The sequence below is a fragment of the Aphelocoma coerulescens genome, chromosome 6 (genome assembly GCF_041296385.1).
Source record: "Aphelocoma coerulescens isolate FSJ_1873_10779 chromosome 6, UR_Acoe_1.0, whole genome shotgun sequence".
Classification (NCBI taxonomy): domain Eukaryota; kingdom Metazoa; phylum Chordata; class Aves; order Passeriformes; family Corvidae; genus Aphelocoma; species Aphelocoma coerulescens.
In genome coordinates, this window is record NC_091020.1 from 25,150,127 (window position 1) to 25,170,728 (window position 20,602).

At 39.3% G+C, this 20,602-nt stretch overlaps 2 protein-coding genes across 4 annotated transcripts in view; one reads left to right on the forward strand and one right to left on the reverse strand.

Moving 5' to 3' along the window:
- The first annotated feature begins 788 nt into the window (after positions 1-788).
- SFR1 (SWI5 dependent homologous recombination repair protein 1) lies at positions 789-5,401 on the forward strand. Of its 3 annotated transcripts, none has more exons than XM_069019966.1 (4): positions 789-916; positions 2,598-2,713; positions 3,860-4,246; positions 4,387-5,401. In XM_069019966.1, exons 2-4 carry the CDS (start codon positions 2,618-2,620, stop codon positions 4,576-4,578), a joined length of 675 nt encoding a protein of 224 aa, XP_068876067.1. In that variant the 5' UTR covers positions 789-916; positions 2,598-2,617; the 3' UTR covers positions 4,579-5,401. The 3 variants fall into 3 exon arrangements, with proteins under 3 accessions (XP_068876067.1, XP_068876066.1, XP_068876068.1); XM_069019965.1 differs by having other exon boundaries at positions 790-1,172; XM_069019967.1 differs by lacking the exon at positions 789-916 and adding an exon at positions 2,092-2,166.
- Positions 5,402-6,736: 1,335 nt separating this feature from the next.
- CFAP43 (cilia and flagella associated protein 43) overlaps positions 6,737-20,602 on the reverse strand; it is a 43,247-nt gene continuing 29,381 nt past the window's right edge. Inside the window, 15 exon segments of the mRNA XM_069019968.1 lie at positions 6,737-7,037; positions 7,689-7,842; positions 8,873-8,953; positions 10,934-11,098; positions 11,944-12,100; positions 12,631-12,743; positions 13,520-13,721; positions 14,078-14,166; positions 14,469-14,555; positions 15,996-16,103; positions 16,187-16,306; positions 16,851-16,976; positions 17,758-17,835; positions 18,569-18,658; positions 19,804-20,010. Of these exon segments, the coding sequence (XP_068876069.1) occupies positions 6,862-7,037; positions 7,689-7,842; positions 8,873-8,953; positions 10,934-11,098; positions 11,944-12,100; positions 12,631-12,743; positions 13,520-13,721; positions 14,078-14,166; positions 14,469-14,555; positions 15,996-16,103; positions 16,187-16,306; positions 16,851-16,976; positions 17,758-17,835; positions 18,569-18,658; positions 19,804-20,010 (1,953 nt within the window). The 3' untranslated portion in view covers positions 6,737-6,861.

Sequence of the window (20,602 nt, forward strand, 5' to 3'; positions counted from 1 at the left end):
CACAACCATGACAGTGCTGCTCAGGTCACACATCTCCCAGAGTGTCCCTCAGTTACACTTTTTCCCCTTATGTGAGGAGACGGTGCCTGAGATAAACGCTTTGGCAGCTTGAGGTGGAGAGCTGTGGCTCCCTTGGCTGTGACAAAGGCAGGGCCTACTGTGCTATGCATGGTGGGGAGCACTCCATGCTGAGGCAGAACCCTGCTCCCCGGCACAGGGACACTTGCAGGGACACTGTCTTATCGTCTTAAGCTAGGCCAGGGAAGGTTTAGGTCGGTTGCTAGAAAAATTTTTTTCACAGAAACGGTGTCTGGAATTGGAACAGACAGCCCAGTGAGGTGGTGGAGGCATCACCCCTGGAAGTGTTTAAGACTGAACGTGGCACTTGGTGCCATGGTCTAGCTGGCATGGTGGTGTTGGGTCATAGGTTGGATTCGATGACCTTAACGGTCTTTTCCACCCTAACCGATTCTGTGATTCTCTGAGGTGGCACCTACCCTTAGCCCTGACCCCAGCCATGCAGCGGCGGGCCCACACTGGCCTAAGTGACACAGCACCTCCTGGCATGCCCAGATGCAACAGGAAAGTCTACGAGGTCCTCGGGGATGCCCTGCGGTTTCCACCCGCGACATCGGGATCCGGAGCGGGATCCGGAGCGGGATCCGGAGCGGGAGCGGGAGCGGCCCGCCTCAGCCCCACAGCGCCTCCCACTGCGCGCAGGCGCGAACAGCTCGCGCCACCCGGGCGCGCGCGGCGCGCAGGCGCGGGGCCGCCCCGCCCCGCCCCTGCCGTGGCAGCGGGAGGTTGAACCGTGTGAGGGGAGTGAGGGGGGCTCTGCCTGGCTCCTTCCTTCTTCGCCCGGTTCTGGGGGGTTTGTGCTCCCCGAGGGGCCTCCCCGCTCTCCTCAGCCCTGCGGGTCGGTGTTGTGGCTGCGTTTTTGGGGTGCAGCACCTCAGAACGAGCTTCACGGGTCTGTGGCCCTGCTTGTGGGCTGCCCAGCCTTCATCCTGCTTTTCTGCGGGTGGAAAACTAGCAAGGCAAAAGCTGTCTTGAGTGTTAATAGAATCTTTTGTTGTTGAGAAAGTAAAAGGAATGAGTGCCGTTATATAACGTAGCTATAAGCAGGAAAACTGAGGACGTAGTCACAGACGTACCCAAGGTGCCAAAGTCAAGTAAGTACTGAAAAGCAAAATTGTCTTTTCCCCTTCTATCTCAAGTTTTCTTTACTTGCTGGACAGAATTATTTGTGTGCTGAACAGCATCACTGCTTGAAAATGTCAAGGATTCTTGGCTTAAGATACAGGGAAAGGATTTTAAGAGTGCAGAAGATCTGTGTGTATGTGCTGTCAAGTAACAGCATTAGCACACTAGTGCAAAAAGTATTTGTTATGGTCATTTGTAAACGAATCTGCATTAGAAAGTAAAGGTAGAGAATCATAGGATTGTTTGCGGCTTTTTTTTAAGCTATCTATTTTTAAAGCTATCTCTTAGCCTTGAAATGATTTTGCTGCTTGGAAAGACTTATTACATATTTCTGACATACAGTATACATAAGCATGATGTAGCTTTTTCTAGACTCTTGCTTACACCAAGAAATAATAGTATTAAACTTCCATGATATTTAATGGATGCTGTGGGCTTCCTGTTTAATTGATAGATTGCTAAAGTACCCAATTAACTAGACTCTTTGCTAAGGTCTGGGGTTTTTTAGTAGAGTACTGTATGTTCAGTTTTGAACAGCTGGGGAGGAATGTTGACTTCAAAGATAAATGAGTACCTCTATCCTTTAGTATCAAGCCAGGAAGACCAGGGTTGCTGGGCTATTAAGGCTTTGTCATAATAAAGCTTTGGCATTTTTAATCTCTGAAGAGGAAGCCCCTTGTGCCACTCCTGTGTTGCCTAGTTTTGGTTCACAGGATTTTATTCTTGAGCGGCTTCTGTTTCAAAACTCCTAATTGCAATTTGCAGGTGAGCAGAGGTGTAGCTGTCGATTTTCCAGCTGCATTCTGGTCGTTAGCAGGTGGCTCACAATTACTAAATGAAGTTAAACATTGCCAAATGGATTTGAAGTTTGTTCGTGCTGGGAGGTGTGACTTAACCATTTTAATTAAGGTGCCTTTCTGAGTGAGCTGGGGATGCTTCCTGTTAATCAAAACTTCTACCTGTGTGAGTAATTACTTTTTTAAGCAGCATCCCCAGAAGGATGAAATGAGACTGGATTATTTTCACAGACCTGGATACCCAATTATTTTGTTCTGTAAAAAAGATTAATTGTTTATATGTGTGGACAACAAAAATCTTCCTGGTTCCACGGAACTTTAGGAGCGAGGGGAAAAATAATATATAAAATTGATGGTAAAATACTTTATAGCAGTTAGTAGTGTCATGCATCCTCTTAAAGAAAAGCTGTTCACAAAGCAAGATGCTACTTAGCTCATGAAACAGTTGTGTAACTTATGCAGATGTCTTTTTTGAACATGCCAATTAGAAAATAAGCCTCAGAATTTCATATTAGAGCTTTTTACTCATTTCTGCAGCCACATGGCTCATTATAATCAGGTGAAAATGACACCATAATTCATTCTGTTATTTAACAGAGACTGCTATTCATCTCGAGATGGAAGAGTCAGTGCTGGATAAATTGCCATCTTTGTGCAATACTCCCAAGGATTCTGGGGCAGCACCTCCACAGGGGACTAGTTCAGGGAAACAGGTATGAAAACTTAATGCTTTTCCAATAGTGTGATTCTTCACAGTAACAAAAATGCTTGTGAAATCATAAGGGAGTCAGAAGTCACTGAGATATTGTTTGCTGGAAGTCCAAAGCCAGGTACCTTATTCCTGTAGCTACAAGGCTGTGCAGGTAAGCAATGTGCCTGGTATACTTTGCTCTGAAAATGCAGATGTTGGCTGTGAATACAAAGTGATGGAGCAACATAATCCAAATGCCATATTAATACATTCAAATACTATATAGGGTGTGGGGTGGACTTTTTGCTTGTTTCAACCTGTCATCTTCAGTTTTCTCAAATCCTAGTTTTCTGGGTTGCTATGCATGCAGGATGACTTTCTGTGACTTCTGCCTGCAGTGGAACAAAGTACAATGCTTTCAGTTTGTATATTCTCCATAGTGCTGAGCTCTGCTTTGGTCTTATCCTGGCATTTGAATTGGTGATACTGTTACACCCAACATCCAGATCAATGCAGGACAGGCCTGGCTTGAAAGTATTCTATAACTAATCCCTCACTCCCATATTTTAGTGCATTTCTATAAATAAAAATGTTAGGCATAGATTATAAAAAAATAGTTATTTTGAAGAAAAAACCTTTTTAGATGTTTGTGAAGTATCTCAAAGCATGAACAAGTCAAAACTATACAGATATTTTTAATATGCTCTAGAATACAGATTTGTGTACTAGTTCTAATACAGATGTATATATGTGATAGGGTGGAACAGCAGGAAAAATAACCCTCACCTCCATTAAACTAGAGGGGAAATTGAACTTGATCGAATAAAATTAGCCAAGATGAAATATGCTATATTTCTTTTACACAAAGACTAGACAAGTAAGTTTGCTTCAATAGAATACGGGATTTTGTCCAAGAAAATGTGGAGCTACATCTTTCCATATCTTGCAGCTGTGTGTGCAAATACATGTGAAAGGAAGAAATTAACTTTGTTCAAGTTTTTGAAGGCTATACAGAGAATTAGGAAGTCTGGCTTTACAATGATACTTAAATATATTACTTATTCTATGTAAATAATAATGATGGGTGAACAGTTGTTTGAGATTTGATAAAAATTTGAGATTATTCTGACCACCTGGGTTTTTTGGGTTTATTTATTTTATTTTTTAGCAAATGAGTGCAGCTCTGAGGGAACGATTAAGGAAAACAAGACGTTCATTTAATGCCAATTTTACAGTGGCAAAGAGGCTCAAAATAGACACCGAAGAAAAAGACTCTGCTGCTGCTGACACAGGGTGCTTGCCAGAGACAAGTACAGACTGTTCCACATTACAGGATGGTTCTGAAAATCTGGAAGGAAATAGCACTGGACATACATGTTGCAAAAGTCCCTTACAGGAGAGTGATCCGTGTGGATCAGCAGAGAATTTGGGTGTGCTACAGGTTGATCTTGGGCAGCAACAGTCCCTGGAAGAAAAAGTAAAGCTGGTGAAACAAGTGCAGGAGAAGGAAGAGCTACTTCGTAGGCTGAAACTGGTGAAGATGTATCGATCCAAGGTGAGGCAATACTTACTGTTTTTTAGTGTGGTGTTTGTGTATTGTCTCAGTTAAAGGCATTGTATAACAATACCTGCAGGGTATCAAAACCCCCTTATATCAGCAAATGATGACTCTTTTTTTGTTTGTCCCAATTTCAGAACAACCTGTCTGAGCTGCAGGCTTTGATAGCAAAGTGGAGAAGTAGCACCCAGATGATGCTGTATGAACTGCAGTCGGCCTTTTCTGCAGATGGCAAGAAAGTGAGTCTCACTCAGCTCATTGATACTTTTGGGTTAGAAGACCAGTTACTGCACTACAGCAGAACAGAAGAAGATTTTGTAGATGCATAATCTGCAGCTGCAGAGTTTTCTTTACACAGACACAAAAGCAGAAAAGACTGAATAAATTCTTATCATGCCAGAAGTGCTGGTCAGACAGTGGACTTTATGCTTTGGGGTTAGGCGGTTTTCTCCAGAGATAGTTGTAAAGCTTTGTACATACATACAGTAGGCACTGTAAAAGGCATTACTTAATGGAAAAAAATCACACTGGTGATGTTTGGGAGAACCTGGCTTAATGACTTGGTCAGTGAATTTTTATTTAAGAAAAATAAAATTAAGTCATACTTTAACAGGTAGAAAACAGTCCATTTTTTGATTAGTCTCTGCATGGTTCCTTGTATTGATGTCAATTCTGTTCATGTTCAGATGGGGAAGAGTTCAGTTTGTTTGTAGATACACCTCCATTTTACAAATGTCTTCCTGCTGCCAGTCAGCCAATGAAGGCTAATGACAGCATTTTGTGAGTTTAGTAAAGGTAACTAATTTTCATGATGTTAATACACCAAAGCTGAGATAAGATGTTCTCACTAGCTGTAACTTTTACTGAAGGAAATGTGCCATAATGCAGTTGCTTTCAGGTACTGGTCCAGACAGTCTCTTCAGGGCTGCCGTCTCATAAACATTCTGCCACAGCCTGAGGTAATACAAGGGGAAGGCAAGAAAATTGAAACCAACTTTCTACTCTCATACTATACCTAGGTGTTTTCTCTCTTCAAATAAATAAGAAAAACAAGGCCTTATTTAATGGGATTGCTTCAAACACAGCATCTTAAAGCTGAATAAATCTTTATAATTTCATTTCTTCTCCAATAAATGCCTTTTTTAAAAGTTATTTTTTTAACTTGAAATTGTTTATTTTCTCATCATGATGACTTCTGTTTTTTATTTTCCCAAAATCACTGCTCTTCAAGTGTAACAATACACAAATCTTAACTACTTTACAACTCTCCCTGCTAGGAATCTTGTTTTCTTATTGGTTATACCTTAACCTCTTTTGTTTACAGGTGCTATATCCTGTTTCCTTAATAAGGGAGTAATTTCTTAGACAGCTCAAGAGAAAGAAAACCAAAGATCATACTCACCCTCTCAACAGTGATAGGGCTCATTAGACTCAGGCCTGTACCTACAGCTTGCTCTTAAGAATACTGATTGTTGCTGTCCACAGAGAATTAATGCAGAACACCCTTTATTGCTAATAGTAGTTTGAGTATTAAAGCACTATTTCTCTGCCTGATGGTGGTGCCTGGTGAAGGGGCCAGCTCTCTTCCCTGAGATCCTTGGTGCATTTGGAACTCAGGTGCTTCTAGGGCAGTTTCAGCAGGAAGACAAAAAGTGTTTCAATAAGTGAGATGTAATTAAAATCCTTACAGATGGTAAAGCAAAAAAGGAGATGTACAGGATCACAACAGAAATAGATTTTTCTTTAAAATGTAGAATTTAAGCTATCAAAGCTATTGATGCTTTCACAATGAAATGGGTTTAGATGTCATGTGAATTCATGAAAGGAGAAGAATTGACGCACACCATGAAGCAGGGAAATAAAATGCAGGGAAAATGCCCAAGCAGGTAGATTGGGCTCCAGCAGTAGTTAATTTTATCACAGGTTCTTTATTTTTCTTAGCTGTTGTGGAGGGATCTGGCAGCATATACTGCATCTCAAATATAAAGGGGTGGGAGATGCTAGCAGCTATTTCAGGAGGCCAGATGCTTCCAAACCTGTTTTTCCTGTGCTCCTGCCTGTGGCAGCAGCCACAGCTCCTGCTGGCTGTGGGTAATTATACCATGATAAGACGCAGCTGCTTTTGGGAGGGGGCCAGGTCGCACACATGGTTAGGACCAAGCATCCCTACATCTGCTCAGAAACCTGCACCTGTGCCATCACAAGGGTAAATTATGTTAAATCCACAGACATTAATTTTAGCAGATGCCAATTCAGAGATTTCTTTACCTTTAAAAGGTCCTACAATTGCATATTGCAAACAATGGACATACAAATGTACCTGTTCTTCTATCAGTCTACATTTTCTTGTATCCTTTGTTTTCTGTAATGAGCTACATGGCTGTCCCGGTTTGGCCATTATATATGGCTTATATAATAAAACCAGTAGAAATAAATCTCATCAACTGAAATATAATGGCAGTAAAAAATACAAACCAGACAAACCTGCATCTTTCAAATGGAAGTTATATTTAAAGGAATTACAGAAGAAATAATTTGTGGGAAGAAAAGTTCAGGGAGAAGAATCAGCTGTCAAAACTCTTTTCCTTAGATAAGACCATGGTATTATTCATCTACCTAGACTCTGATTTTTAAACAATATGGAGTGTTCTTGGTTTCAGACTTTCAGCTTCTGACTGAAGAACTGTAAGCTGTTTTTCCTGTTCCCTTATAAAGTTGCGTAGATATTTCTGCTTCAAAATCTCTTGGTAACGCTGCTTTGTGATCTTTTCAGAAATATCCTGTGTGTCTGCATAAAATAAAGTATTAGTGTTAGCCTGTGCTCATAGGGCATGTGTAGTCTACATTTATATGGGACTTGTCCTGGGGTTATTCCAAGTTCTGTATAAAATAGGCAAGCATTTTTAAAAAGGCTCATAGTTGGGCTTAAGAGCCTTTATAGTACTGAATAAAGCAAAATATTTCAAAAAGGTACTGGGCATGCTTTCTTTAGTTTCTAGCAAGTACCCACTGTTTTGAAAATCTGTAACTGTTTTCCACTAGTGGAAAGATCTCTACAGTTTTCCTAATAGTGAATACCATTTTTAGCTCCACATTACTTCCTGTGTTCTCTTGGAAGGGTGGAAAGGAGCCCATTGAACAGCTCTCAGAAAAAATGAAAGCATGTTGCCTAATGAAGTTATTAATGACTGTAATATTTTGACTTGAATAGTTTCAGGAATTTAGTCAGTTAGCTTTAGTTACAAGAGCCACAGTCTCCCGGTAGTTCTTCAGTAACCATGTTAGGCTGTGGCAGGAGGGACTCTGCTCATTGTGCACATACAGAAACAGACAGGCATTCCTTGCCCCTCAGCTGATGGTGGAGAACAGCACTGTCCAGCCTTGGAGTTACTTTCTGAGCATTCTTTGCTTGTGCCTTGAAGTGCATCCCTGGACTCACCAGCTGCCTCAATGATGTGCATCCTTTCTGACACAGAGATAAGCATTTTCTTCAGCTGCAGGCTCAGCTCGTAGTTTGCTTGCTCTTTTAGACGGATGCACTTCTTCAGCTCTCTAACTTTTTTCTGATGGTTCTTCACATTCTTCTTGTGCAACTGTTCATTTTGAAATTAATAAAGAAAATATGTGAGGTCATAGGAAAACTGTTCAGACAAACTTATGATGAAAAGCTATAATCTTAAGCACTGTGTTGTATCTTGATAAACTTACATGTATGTTGATTTGACTAGTAGCACATTCTAAGCTTTACTTTGCATAGTGTCTTTCACACACTGTATCCCAATATGATTATGGAGTTCTAATTTAAGGAGCAGCCAAGGAATAAAGAGGTATGGGTCAGGAAGAGAGATATATTAAAGATAAAACTTGTAAGGCAAAGGGAGGAAAGGAAGTAAATGGAATCGGTGAGTTAAGGACATGCTCTTGGCTGCTGGGAGCTGCTGATGCTGATGGATGGGCTGTAAAGGGACAAGATAAATACTAAAGCTTGAAGAGGAAGAGGAGGCTGATGCCAACCAGCACAACTTGGAGAAAATCCAGGGGAATCACTTAAAAACAAGGATAGTCATAATCTGAATGAAGAAATAGATGAGATAGCCAGCAAATCAGATTGTTGTGTCTGTTATTTTGAATACAGGGGCCAGGGATACTTTGAACAGGCTGGTGCTCTTGGAGAGAAACATTAAACAGTGCAGACTGAAAGAATGCTTCATTAGAAATGGAAGAGTGACTTTTATAGGCGGTGCTGTGTAAGAAGTGATTAGCAGGTCTGCATTCAGATGTTCAGGATAGGAAAGTATTTAATTCCAGTAACAGAGCAAGTAGATTTCTCTCCGTAGGCTTGATCTCTGCAGCAATCCATCTATGATGACTGCTTCCAAACACTAGAGAACTGCTGCTGTGGACAGCACAGCTCAAGTTGAGGAAACTATTGAAAGCCAGATGTACAAATACATGAGATATATATAAATATATTTATGTGTGTGTGCTATTATGGCTGTTCTCCAACAGTCCTTGAGTTAGCATGTCTATATCAATTGCCCTTACTCTTTCCAACACCTCTTGCTAATGAAGGCAAGGAGCTGCATTTAAACTTTCACATGTGGTGGTTCACTTAGGATTTACCTTATCCATGACACCAAGACTCTGCTCCATCCCGGCTAGGTGCTGAGCGATGTGGGTGTCGTAGTTCTGCACGGTTAGGAACTGAAGAAATAAAACCAGAAAGAAATTATCTTATGCCTGTTAATTCTCAACCATTCTACCCTTCTATAAAGAAAATCATACTATGTGAAACACAAAAAACTAAAATTGTGCAGTGGTAAAGCCTTACTAGTGATCATAAATGGATATTGTAAGGATACTCTTGGATGCTATATGAGTACTGGGCTGTGCAGCTGTTAAAAAGGAAGTTATCTATTATATAATTATGATGGAAACAAGGGCCAAACAATTACACTGAGATTGTCAAAAGCCCCAAGCTATACTTTTGTTTATAACGTAGTCTAGGATAACACAGCTGGAGGCCTAAGACAGTCTGTCTTTAGGCTAGAGAGGAAAATTATTTTCTGTCTAATGGCTTCCTAGTCATTCTTACTTTTTTTATTGTTCTAGCTGCATAGTGATTGAGATTTTAGAGAAATTATTGGTTTTTTCCTTGAGCACACTGCTACTAAAATACTTCTTTATCAAATGACAAATGGTAAACCCCATAATGCTTTATGGATCTGTAACGGGCAGTAGACAAGTTTCTGTAGATGTAGACTCATCCTTCCAGAGTACTGTCCCACCAAAGTGACAGGTAGAATTCTGTGGACTGTTCTAGTTAGAAGAGGAGAAGCAGGAAAGACCCAGAAGGCTCCTTGCCTACAGAATTAAACTTCTTTGACTCACTGCTTCATTAACAGCCCTCATTCCAGATATTCTCAGGTCCTTGCCCACACACATTTATCTAAGCCATCCTTCTTTCCGTTCCTATTGTTGGGGTATTTGTTGCCTTGTCTTTCCCACTAACCCCATATTTCTACTCAAAAAGTGACGTAAGTCAAGCCCCTCAGGGCACTCAAATTCTGATAAAACTGGAAAATGCCTTTGCTATGGGCAGTTTAATTCTCTCTGAAGGGTGAGAGTTGTGCTCATCAGTTATTGAAGTCTGAGCTAACGGCAGCACTGGTGATAAATTTGCCACAAGAATTTTTCAGTGCGTTGTCACATCACCTCTTTGGAAAGCTGTTCTGTTGACTGGAGTTAGTTACTGAAGTCCTGTGGCTGTGATTCAGAACAAGCATTTGGAGAGCAGCAAAACAAACAAAGATTAAGGAAAACGTATGGTTTGAATTTTCTTTTAATCTTTTGATTGAACTGCAGTATCCTTACCTGCTGTCCAACACTTCTCTTTTTCTCTGTGCTTTATAGCTGTCGCCACTGCTGCATCTTCAGCCTACCCATCCTCCAGCATCCCTCACTCCAAACCTTTATGCCACTCACATCATCACCACAAGCCCGTAAGATTTCCCTGCAGTCTCCTACATCCCATACTGCAATACCCTCAGACTTTCCCTACAACCTTTCTTCTTCCTCTTTTCTTCTCCCAGCAGTATCCTTGGCTGCGTCCCACGACCTTTACCTGTGTTTCCTGGCCTGCCAGCTGGGCTTGTTCAAAGCTCTGTCGGTTCTGACATGCTGGCCGGCTGCCCCCTCTTGCCTGCCAGGCATGGCAAACAATTCCCTGTTCTGCTGCTGGGCCAGCAAAGGGGGCAGTGAGAGGGTGGGACTCCGTGAGGCTCCGGCAGGAACGCTCAGTGTCTGTGTGGAGCAAAGTTACGGTATTTCTGTGTGACACCAGATGGGGGCACCTCAGACCTTCCACTTAAAAAGGATGCTGCTCGGTTTAAAAGATCTGTTCCTTGTGGCGCAAAATCCTGATTCCTTATTCAACGCCAGTTTTGACACACTAATACTTAGGGCTAATTTTGCCTTAATTTACACTTGAATGTCCCAAAGAATTTCATCACTGCTAATCTCATGAGTAAAACTTCCCTTTGAAAGCTGACTTGTTGACCTATTAGGTGTCATATTTCTCAGGTAATAAGAGACTTACGAGGGATAAATATAAATGATCTTTCTTACAGGTATAGGCAGCATAATTTTCTGCAGTTAAAATATAAATTAGAGAAAGCAACTCACTAGCTGGCAATCTTTTGAAATAGGTAGTATTACAATATCCCGAGCCTTCTCTGTCAGATCTTGTATCTGCATTTTCATTTTCTTGTGTTCCCATTCCAGCTGTATTATCCCTTTAGAGAAGTCTTTAAATTCTACCATGGCAGTAATTTTTTTTTCTCCTTGAGCCTAAAAAAATAGATAAATCTTAATTAACACACTTTGCAGATTATGGAATAGTTGTTTGCAAGAAGAGGGGCAAGCTTCCAAAGTTATATTTTTAGTCAGTTAAACATGCTATACTGCAGTCCTTTTCCAGAATTTGCTCCAGATGGTTATCTTTTAAGGAAGTTTGTTCTCTTTTATGCTCTATGTCACAGCCTTGGATCATAGAAATAGATGAAGAAAATGACAACTACCCTCTCCCTCCATCTATCTATCTTATATAAGAATGGAAAGGCATTTTAGGTCTACAAAATTGAAGCTTGCTCTTTTAAAGGTATTTTGCAGATGTTACTGACGGCTTTGTGCAGTAGCAGTAAAAGGCAATTTTTGTACAGCTATAATGCCTAAAAAATGAACAGTTCATGAAGGTATGAAAACTATTTTAAGTATCATCACCAATTTCACCTTACATAAAAAACTGTATTAATTTTTTAATTTAATGTGAGCTATTATTCAAATGCTTCTTAACATGACTGTAAGTTTGCCTCGAGGGAATTTTCAGACTGGTCCCAGGATATTAGCATTTTCTATTTACAATGTATGTGTAAGTGATGGAGTGTCTGAAGACTGTTACCATTTCATTGATCTAAATTGTATTGACCAAACATCAAGAAAGCAGGCTGCACTGCAATCTTTACATCATGAGAAGAGACATTAGAGAATTCTTAATAGCTTCTAGATTACAATTGAGCCTGCTGGTGTCTTGTATTGAATTGAAACTAGATGTCAAACTGGAGATAAAGCAGAGCCCCCGAAGGACAATACATTTGTTTAGAAAGCTTAAATTCCTTTCAGATAATGTGAATTACCGCAAGAGTGCTATTCAGTTCTTCGACAACACTCCTATTAATGAGAACAGCATCACTGTAGTCTGGGACCTCAGTACTTCCCAATTCCACCTGTCCTTGTTTTAGCAAAAATTGGACCATCAAATTCTGCTGAAGCTTCATCTTTTCCTCCTTCAGCCTAAGATGGCAGAAAACAGAAACAGCATTTAGTGATTTCAACAGGATTATATAAATCCTCCCATGATTCTCAATGGTTGTATTTATTACATAATGGTGGTATGTCCGTGTAGGGCTTACTCTTTAACAGCCTGTCTTCTGTTTGCTTCTAAAGTGACTACAAAATCTGCAATTTATGGTATGTGTATACATGAAGTTTTCAACCACTGGATTCAGGTTAACATACTCTAGCAGATGTTCTGAGGGAAAACATTATTACTGAAAAGAGATCTTAATATCAACGGAAAAGAAAACAGAAGAGATTTCCAGCCATTTTCCTGTATATTTTACTTTGGGATTCGGTCTTGATGATAACGAATGTGAAAATTATGTTATATACATGAAAAAATTAAATATTGCAGGTCCAAGCAACAATGAAACTTAGATAAAAGAGTGTTGGAGAACAGAGATGTGTAATTTTGTTTGTAACTTTTGTTCTGTGTTAGTGGAGTATTAAAGGTTAGCTGAACATAGGAAAAGACACAAAATTACCAAGTGAGTTCTTGGAAAATGTTCTCTAATTCTGACTTCATCTTCTCATTTTCATCCACTCTTCTCTGGAGAAAGGCCTGCATCTCTTCCAGTGCTCGGGCCTTCCATTTCACCTAGGCAAGCAACATTGTGACATTCCCAACTTTTTCAACTTTGTCAGTGTATCAGGGCAAGCCTGACGAGGACAGAGAAGACAACTTCCTAAGAAGATATCTGTATATATAAATATGCAGCCCAGTATTTTGAGAATCTCAGTACTGCATATGAGACATAAAAGTTACAATCCTTATACTCTGCTCAGAAAATTATTTGTTCATATATGCATAGTTTATTCACTTGAAGGGAAATCATATTTGCATCTCTTTTGGTCAAATTTCATGTATATCTTTTTCTGGATAAATCAGATTTATGCATTCATGCTTTCATAATGAACAAATACATCTCCAGAAACACCTTTTGTTAAGAATTGCTCTTTATGTTCTAGAAAAATATTGGAATGCATTGGTGCAAGTGTAGAATGCTAATGGGAGAGGATGACTTCAACAGGTAATGGGAATCAAGTACCTTATAGGTTTTTTTGGTATGGATAGAGAAAAGGAAAGTGATATTTTTTTATTTTTAATGAAACCATATCAAGATCACAATCACTCTGATCAAATCCATCCATGTTAATATGCTAATTTTTCCTCTGAAGATTAACTCAGCTAGAACAAGAGAACAGGCTTCCTAGTTATTCTGAATTGATGTGGCCAGAAGAAACTTTCAAAGGCCAATGGAATTTATGGATCCTGGATTTCACCATTAGCTTGACCATACATGATAACTCCACTTAAGTTTAAGACTCAAAAATATCAAGAAGTATATGAGCAAAATAAAGACTTTTACGTACCAGCTCCTCACTCTCCATTTTATTTCTTCTAGCTAGACAAAAACGTTCCCACACAGACTGGTCTAAGCCACTAGGCATGTGCTCAGGACTATCCAGTTCATCCATGGCTTTCATTAAAAGGGAAAGTGCGTCTTGGCAATCCTCAGGTGATCCCTTCACGTAGGGGTTAGCGGTGTCAAGGAGGGTTTCAGTCCATGGGGTCCTAGTGCACACACACAGCACAGACAGGATGTACTTTGTATTTCCTCTTGCATAGAAGAAGGTCACAAACAACTAAGAACGTTTCATGCTCTCAATCTCTTGCAAAAAGCAAATAGGTAAGACTACACAAACTAAGAATATTGTCTTGGAACCTGATGATTATTTAGATTGCATTTAAAATAGGTTTTGTGGAGTGAATAAGGAAATGTACATTCAAAATAGCAATTGTTAGCATGATGGGAAATTAGCTATTGTTAACTATCCAATAAAAAGCAGGCAATATAATTTAGACTATTAGAATAAATAGTATTCTCATTCTTGACTCATGAGAAATATTAGCAGGGGAGGGGATCTTACTCTGGCCGATGCTTGTAAAGTTGTAGAAGTTCATGAAGGAGATCCTCAGGTATATCAGCAAACTCCTCTATAAAATGATGTTCCAGGCTCTGGGGGTGGGGAAGAAAGCTTTCTTGTTACCACAGTATCATTTTTTAAAAAAGCATCAACATGCCCATATCTTTGAAATACAGGATACAGTGCTTTTCCAAGCACTCCCAAACATCATGGGAATCTGCACTATTTCATAAATTCTTCAACTTAAAGGACACACACTGTCCTCTATTGCCTAATTTCATTGATCAGTGAGTTGACCAGAACTCTTGCTTACAGAGAAGTACATTCTTCTCATTATCAAGACACAACATTAACTTTTAACTTCTGAACCTCCTTGTGTTTCCAAGAGTCTCACCTTCCCTTCATGTATTGCATCTTTATAGGGGCCTGTGTAAGCCTCAACACCATTTTTTGCAGTCAGGATTTTTCTTGCACTCTTGACCTATAGTAAAACCAAAAGATTTCAGGAATGAAACAGCCAGCAGAAGCACCGAATGGCTATTCACATACACTGATAAAGCTGACACTTCCTTATTTCTAGAGAAACCATGTGAGCTACTTTTAGTAACCATAGAGTGCCTTCTTCAGGGGTCACTTGTAGATAACTGCTAGAAGATGAAGTGCTGTGAAATTAAAACTAGCCTGCTGCTTAAGAATGTAACAAATTTGTATAAGAAATGCTTACAAGCATTTTGAAACACTGAATGTAAGGACATATGTTCATTCTTTTTTTCCCCACACAGATTTTCTTTTACTTTCACATCATCTCAGGTAAGACCAGTCAAAAAAATCTCAAATGTTGTTCAGTGGAGAGTTCTTAACTTTAGAATGCAATTTCCCCATTGTCATGGCAGAGTTCTGCTAAGTGTCAACATACTAAAGTCACGTTTTATAGACGCTGTTAAATGCTAATACTCTGCTGGGGAGACAGTTTTGTTTTATTTGACAGTTTCCAGGGACCAAAAGTTGTACCCATGGGACCACTGAGAAAATGAAAAGAAAAAAAGTATTTTGAAAAATGTAAGCTGGTGTACACTTGGCTTCAGATGGCTTTAAAACTAGTCCAGCCAATACAGTGGTAGGGGCTAGGTGCCTGTTTGGAATCCCTCCCTGCAGCTCACAAAGTGCTACTGGCAGCTCCAAACACGGTGCTCTGCACAGGCTGAGCAGGAGATCTGACATGTGGAGGCAGCAGAATATTATCTGTGGACTCATGAACAGCTCCATGAAGACAAAGTGGGCAAATGGGATAATATTGTCCCAAGAGCCAGAACCAACCTGCAGACTTGCATTGAAATCCAGATCTACTACTGTGCTATCCAGGCTTTTGTTGACTTCTATGGGATTAGACAGGAATGGATAAACTCTTTAGGAGGTTAAACTGGTTGATAAAAATATAAACACTTTGTACTCTGTGGTATGTTCTGCTTCCGTGGTCAGCTACTCTCACTCTGTCTTATGCTTTGAACTGGCAATGCACATCAGCATGGTCCTGGCCTGCACTGGACACCTCAGTGAAAAATGGGATGGCATTACACATTCTTTGTGCATCTTCCTGTCATAAATCCAACATAATTGGTACTTTCAGCTTGATACCAGGTACTAAAGAATATTATATGTAGCAAACAAATAGCAGCATGCCCTTCTGAATGTATAAAGTTTTACCAAAGAACTCCAGATGATCCGAGCTGAGTACCTATTAAGAAAACCAGATGTATTTATAATGTATGTCACATGTACAGGTTGAAAAAAACCCCAATGACCCTGTAAATTGTCAGAAAGTCCTTTATGGCAAGATTTTGGTTTGGAAAGAGCAGACTTCACATGAAACTGTACTGTAAACATTACATTACTCCTAACAACATTCCAAATGACAACTTACTTTTTCTTTCTTCTTTTTTGTAAGGAATTTATGAAGTCCAGCTTCTCTGGTGTCCAACTCTTCATCCAACAGTAAAGCATAAATGAGATTGACTATTTTGAGTTCTTCCTGTGAAATGATTGTAATATAATAAAAGTTAACATTTCTGCTGCACAGAGGCAGAAATGAAAAATTAATGCTTTTTGCAACACCTGGTAGATGACCATCTGTGATTTCACTTTCTTTTCAGAGAGTTTGCAGACACTCTCATCAAAATTTTGTGTTGTTTCCTTGATGGAATCTTCAAGTTTCTTCCATTCATTTCTTAGAAACTGGGGAAGGGAAGGACAAGAGCAGTTATATTGCATCTGGAGGAACAAATAATTTCTGATGTCTCTCTAGATATATACCTATATATATGAGATGATGGAGAATGCACAATATGGAACTGTGTAATTCAGCCAAAAGGCCACAGAAATTACTTGCTTGGAAAGAGTTATGCCAGGCTATAAAGTTATGTTGTTCCAATACTATTTTGAAGAATAAATATAACTGTATTATTTGTGTATGGCATCAGCAACTCTGGGAATGGAACCTGAAAAACACATTTCAGAAATACTGGTACATTTGTGAAGGAAAGTTACCTTCTTAGGCTATCACAAGTTTTTACCCATAGTAATTGTTGTAAGTGGAGACTGCCTAATTCTACTGTCTAAGGTAAGATTTATTTAATATGCCACATGATCTTTGATGATCATTTATTCTTATTCTAGCCTGTTTATTGGTATTCATTTTTAGAACTTGCTTCTGAGAAAGATAGGAAGCTTTGGTCATGAGCACTGTGAACAAATCCATATTTTCCTCATTTTAATTTACCTCTCTATACTCTTCTTTGTCTTCATTCAGTTCTTTGACTTTTTTCTCATAGTCTTCAAATCTTTTCTTTTCTTCTTCACTCCAAAGATCCTCAGGTCTGGATATAAAAGAAGGTGGAGGGATATCCTGGAAGTATTGAAGAAAAACATGCTTAAAAAGCAATATTAAGTCTACATCAGCACACTAACAAACTACAGCATGCACTAAATTTCACAAAGGTATTTCTTAGTAAGGTACAAGTCAAAGTAACATATATATTCTGTTGCTCTGGTCTGTTACTTGCACCAGTAATTTTAGTGTAATTATTTTGTGCTAGACTCACTGGCTTACAGGAATTCACTACTGGATCTTGTAAAATACAAGTATTTGGTACTCAAATACTACTGTCAGTACAAGACACACCACATTTTCTGTCTCAGAACCCCAAATCTAACTCCATGCTAATGTAAACTTCTAAGTGGAGTCCTAATTTTTCAAAACAGATCGATTTCAGAGGAGTGCTTAGGTCTGCCCTACCCTTTTTCTGTGGCACTCCTTCACATCCTTTCCTTCCTCTATCTAGTTAAATGAAACAGTGTTTTTCTGTAAGATCACATCCCCCCAGCAATATAGTTGTTATATTGGTAATATATTAGATAGATGTAATGATGATACATTAAATGGATAATGTTCCTACAGTATTCCACTGTGACAGGAACAGGTGTTGATGGATAAATCATACACAGGCAGCAGAATCTTGGTCTTTTTTCGTGTATGCTCTCTTATGGAGCCTATCTGGTCATAATTCAATTCTACAGTTCTCCAGCTTTCTTCTGTCACTGAGGTTAGAGATATTTGCTGGTTGAATTTCACATTGCCATTAAGAGCCCACAAATTTCCTAAAGGACATGGCAGAAACACATCTCACCATTTTCAAAACGTCTTCCCTCCTGATTTCTAGCACTCCACCCATCATGTCATCAAGAGCACGCAGTCTTTCATCATCCTGGGAACATCCACAAAAAATACTTGAAGGTACAAAAGAACAGTAGCAATTGCAAGTTTTGGGGACAACACCAGTGTTCACCTCTAGATTAGTCAGTGTGTCACTAGTAGATTGATGCTCTTTGGGGATGTGTGTGAAACATGCCAAAAGTTTCAGAGTTTTTACTGGTAAACAGATGTTCATATGCCAAATAACTTACTAAAACTGCCATTTTGGTAGTTTTGGAAAGAACACATAGGCATAGGGTATTCCTGGCCAATTGGCAAGCTATGATGAAGGAAGCTGTAGTGTCACTGTCTTATTGTGGATCTGTTTTGGGGCCAGAACCATCTTAGTTTTTTTACAGATACATTTTAAAGCCAGAGGAAAGCTCTATGGTCCCCTAGTCTGATCCCTGCAGAACAGAGGCTGCTCAATCAACAAACACATATCAAGCACAAAGCTCCTAATTGAGCAGTAGCATGAATTTGGACATGTATCTAGTTCCCAGCCACCTGATATGGTATTTTAAATTGCCCCTAAGCACATGCTTAAAAACTGTGAGTCTAACACTATCTTTTCTCCCCCGAGCTGACCTATGTAGTTCTGATTGTAAACAATAATGAGGGGAAAGGCACATATCATTACCTATATTTATTCTCCCATACTACACGACTGGCATGTTTCAGTGCTGCATTAATTAAAAAGCCTAACCAGAGACAAAGGCCTGTAAGAAGGATACTACTTTAATTACCGTAGCAGCAAGGCGTCTTTCCCTTTCAAGCTTAGCCAGCAATTCCAATTGCTCTTTCTCCTCTTCAGTCAAGTATTTCTCAGCTTTAATCTGAAGGAAGAAAATGAGGTTCATATCAGGGTTCTTTTCTCCAAATGTGATCACATGGGGACTAAGAAGCTTTGGAAGAATGGTGGTCCTGGTTTTGGCTGGGATGGAGTTCAATTTCTTCCTAGTAGCTGGTACAGTGCACCCCTCAGCCTTGGGATCAGTATGTTGGTGGTGAGCAATTGTTTTTCATTTGCATCAGTTATTTTTCCTGGGTTTTCTTTCTCTTTTTATTATTTTCCTCTTAATTACATTTATGATTAAGTTTTAATTTAATTAATTACATTATGATTATCATTGTTGTTATTATTATGATATTTTATTTCAGTTATGAAGCTGTTCTAATCTCAACACATGAGTTTTCTCACTTTTACCCTTCCAATTCTCTCCCTCACCCTGATGAGATGGGGCAGTGAGCGAGCAACTGTGTGGTGCATAGTTGCAATGCTGTAATACAAATTCTTAATGCTTTCTCTATCTCTGCTCTATGACAATATTCCTCAAAATGAAAATTATCCTTTTGTACAGCTACAAAAACTACATTTAAATATCCTAAAATATAAACCACCATCACTTTTGTTGATACTAGATGTGTTTTGTGCATGCCTATTCTTACAGTGGGATAACATGGATTGGTGAGAGAGCAAGGAGAAATGGGAAAAGATTGGCCACATGAGCAGATAACATCAGTGGAATATATTGCATAAGAAATATGCTGTTTCTTTGTAAATAATTAATTGAATTTATAAGTACATTACTAAGTATGCTCTAATACTTAGATTTTCAGTTGGAAACTACTTTGTTTCAAAATGGCGCCCAGAGAAAACAGAGAAACCCTTAACTATGGAAGCAGTTCCTGAAAGCCCAGTTTGAATGTCAGGAACAAAGAATTCCTACCTAATTTATGGGCATTTTGAAAACTTTTAACATCAATAAATTAATTATGTATACATTTTTCATTTCAGATTGACTTATTAAGTCTTTTCTCCTTAAAAAAGAAAGGGAAGAAAATGAGCCAAAAAGATGATTTTAAGTATACAGACATATCTGCTTTAAGGTTTTTCAGTACTGACACAATGTCTGGAAATGTGAAGAATTAGAGAACTGGATTTGAATGGGTGAAATAGAAAGATGCATTTTTCAGACACCTCTGAATCCTGAACGGTGAGCGCTCGCTCCGGCATCTCATCATCTGTAAGGACTGGCTCCCACACTTCCACTTGAAGTTCAAGCTGTTCCAGGATTTCTCGGATCTTCATGTTTGCTTCTTTCACTCGTGCTATCTCCTGCTCCTTTTGTTGTACAATTGCATCAAATTCCTCATTAAAAGCAGTTTTCACTTTGTAAATGATGTCCTGGAATACCAAAAAAGGAAACAGCAGTACTGTTCAGGTGATGCCATAATGACTTTTTGCCTTTTCTTTTATTCCTCTTTTATATACCTTTTTATAGTTTCTTGTATTCTTAGTGTTTTTTAGCCTACCTTCTTAGACTTATTTTGTTAAGCTAGGAGACTAAGCATCTTAGAAGCTTTGGAGTTAGGGATCAGTGTGCCCCAGACCCCAAGGTCCCCTCCAGAACACATTCTGTAAACTGAGATAGAACCATCCAGGGGAAGGCTCCTTGGGGGGGGGGCGGGGTGGGGGCTCACTCAAGCCTCTCACTGGGGAATTTTTGATAGATATGCTAATTAGTAAGACCTATAATGTTATACCAGATCTTTTGGGGGTGTGCATTGTGGTGTGCATTTCAGGGCATTCAACCTGGACGTAGTGCACCTAAGGGTCCTTAAAACAAATACCAAGGTAATATCCCTTTTTCCCTTCTAACTGTGTTTGATTCTTCCTTTTAAGACCAGGAAAAGGCATCACAGGTCACATCCATCCATGTTTATATACTACTCCTCAAGCCATCAGAATCATAAATGTGTCTATTTGTGTGTGTGAC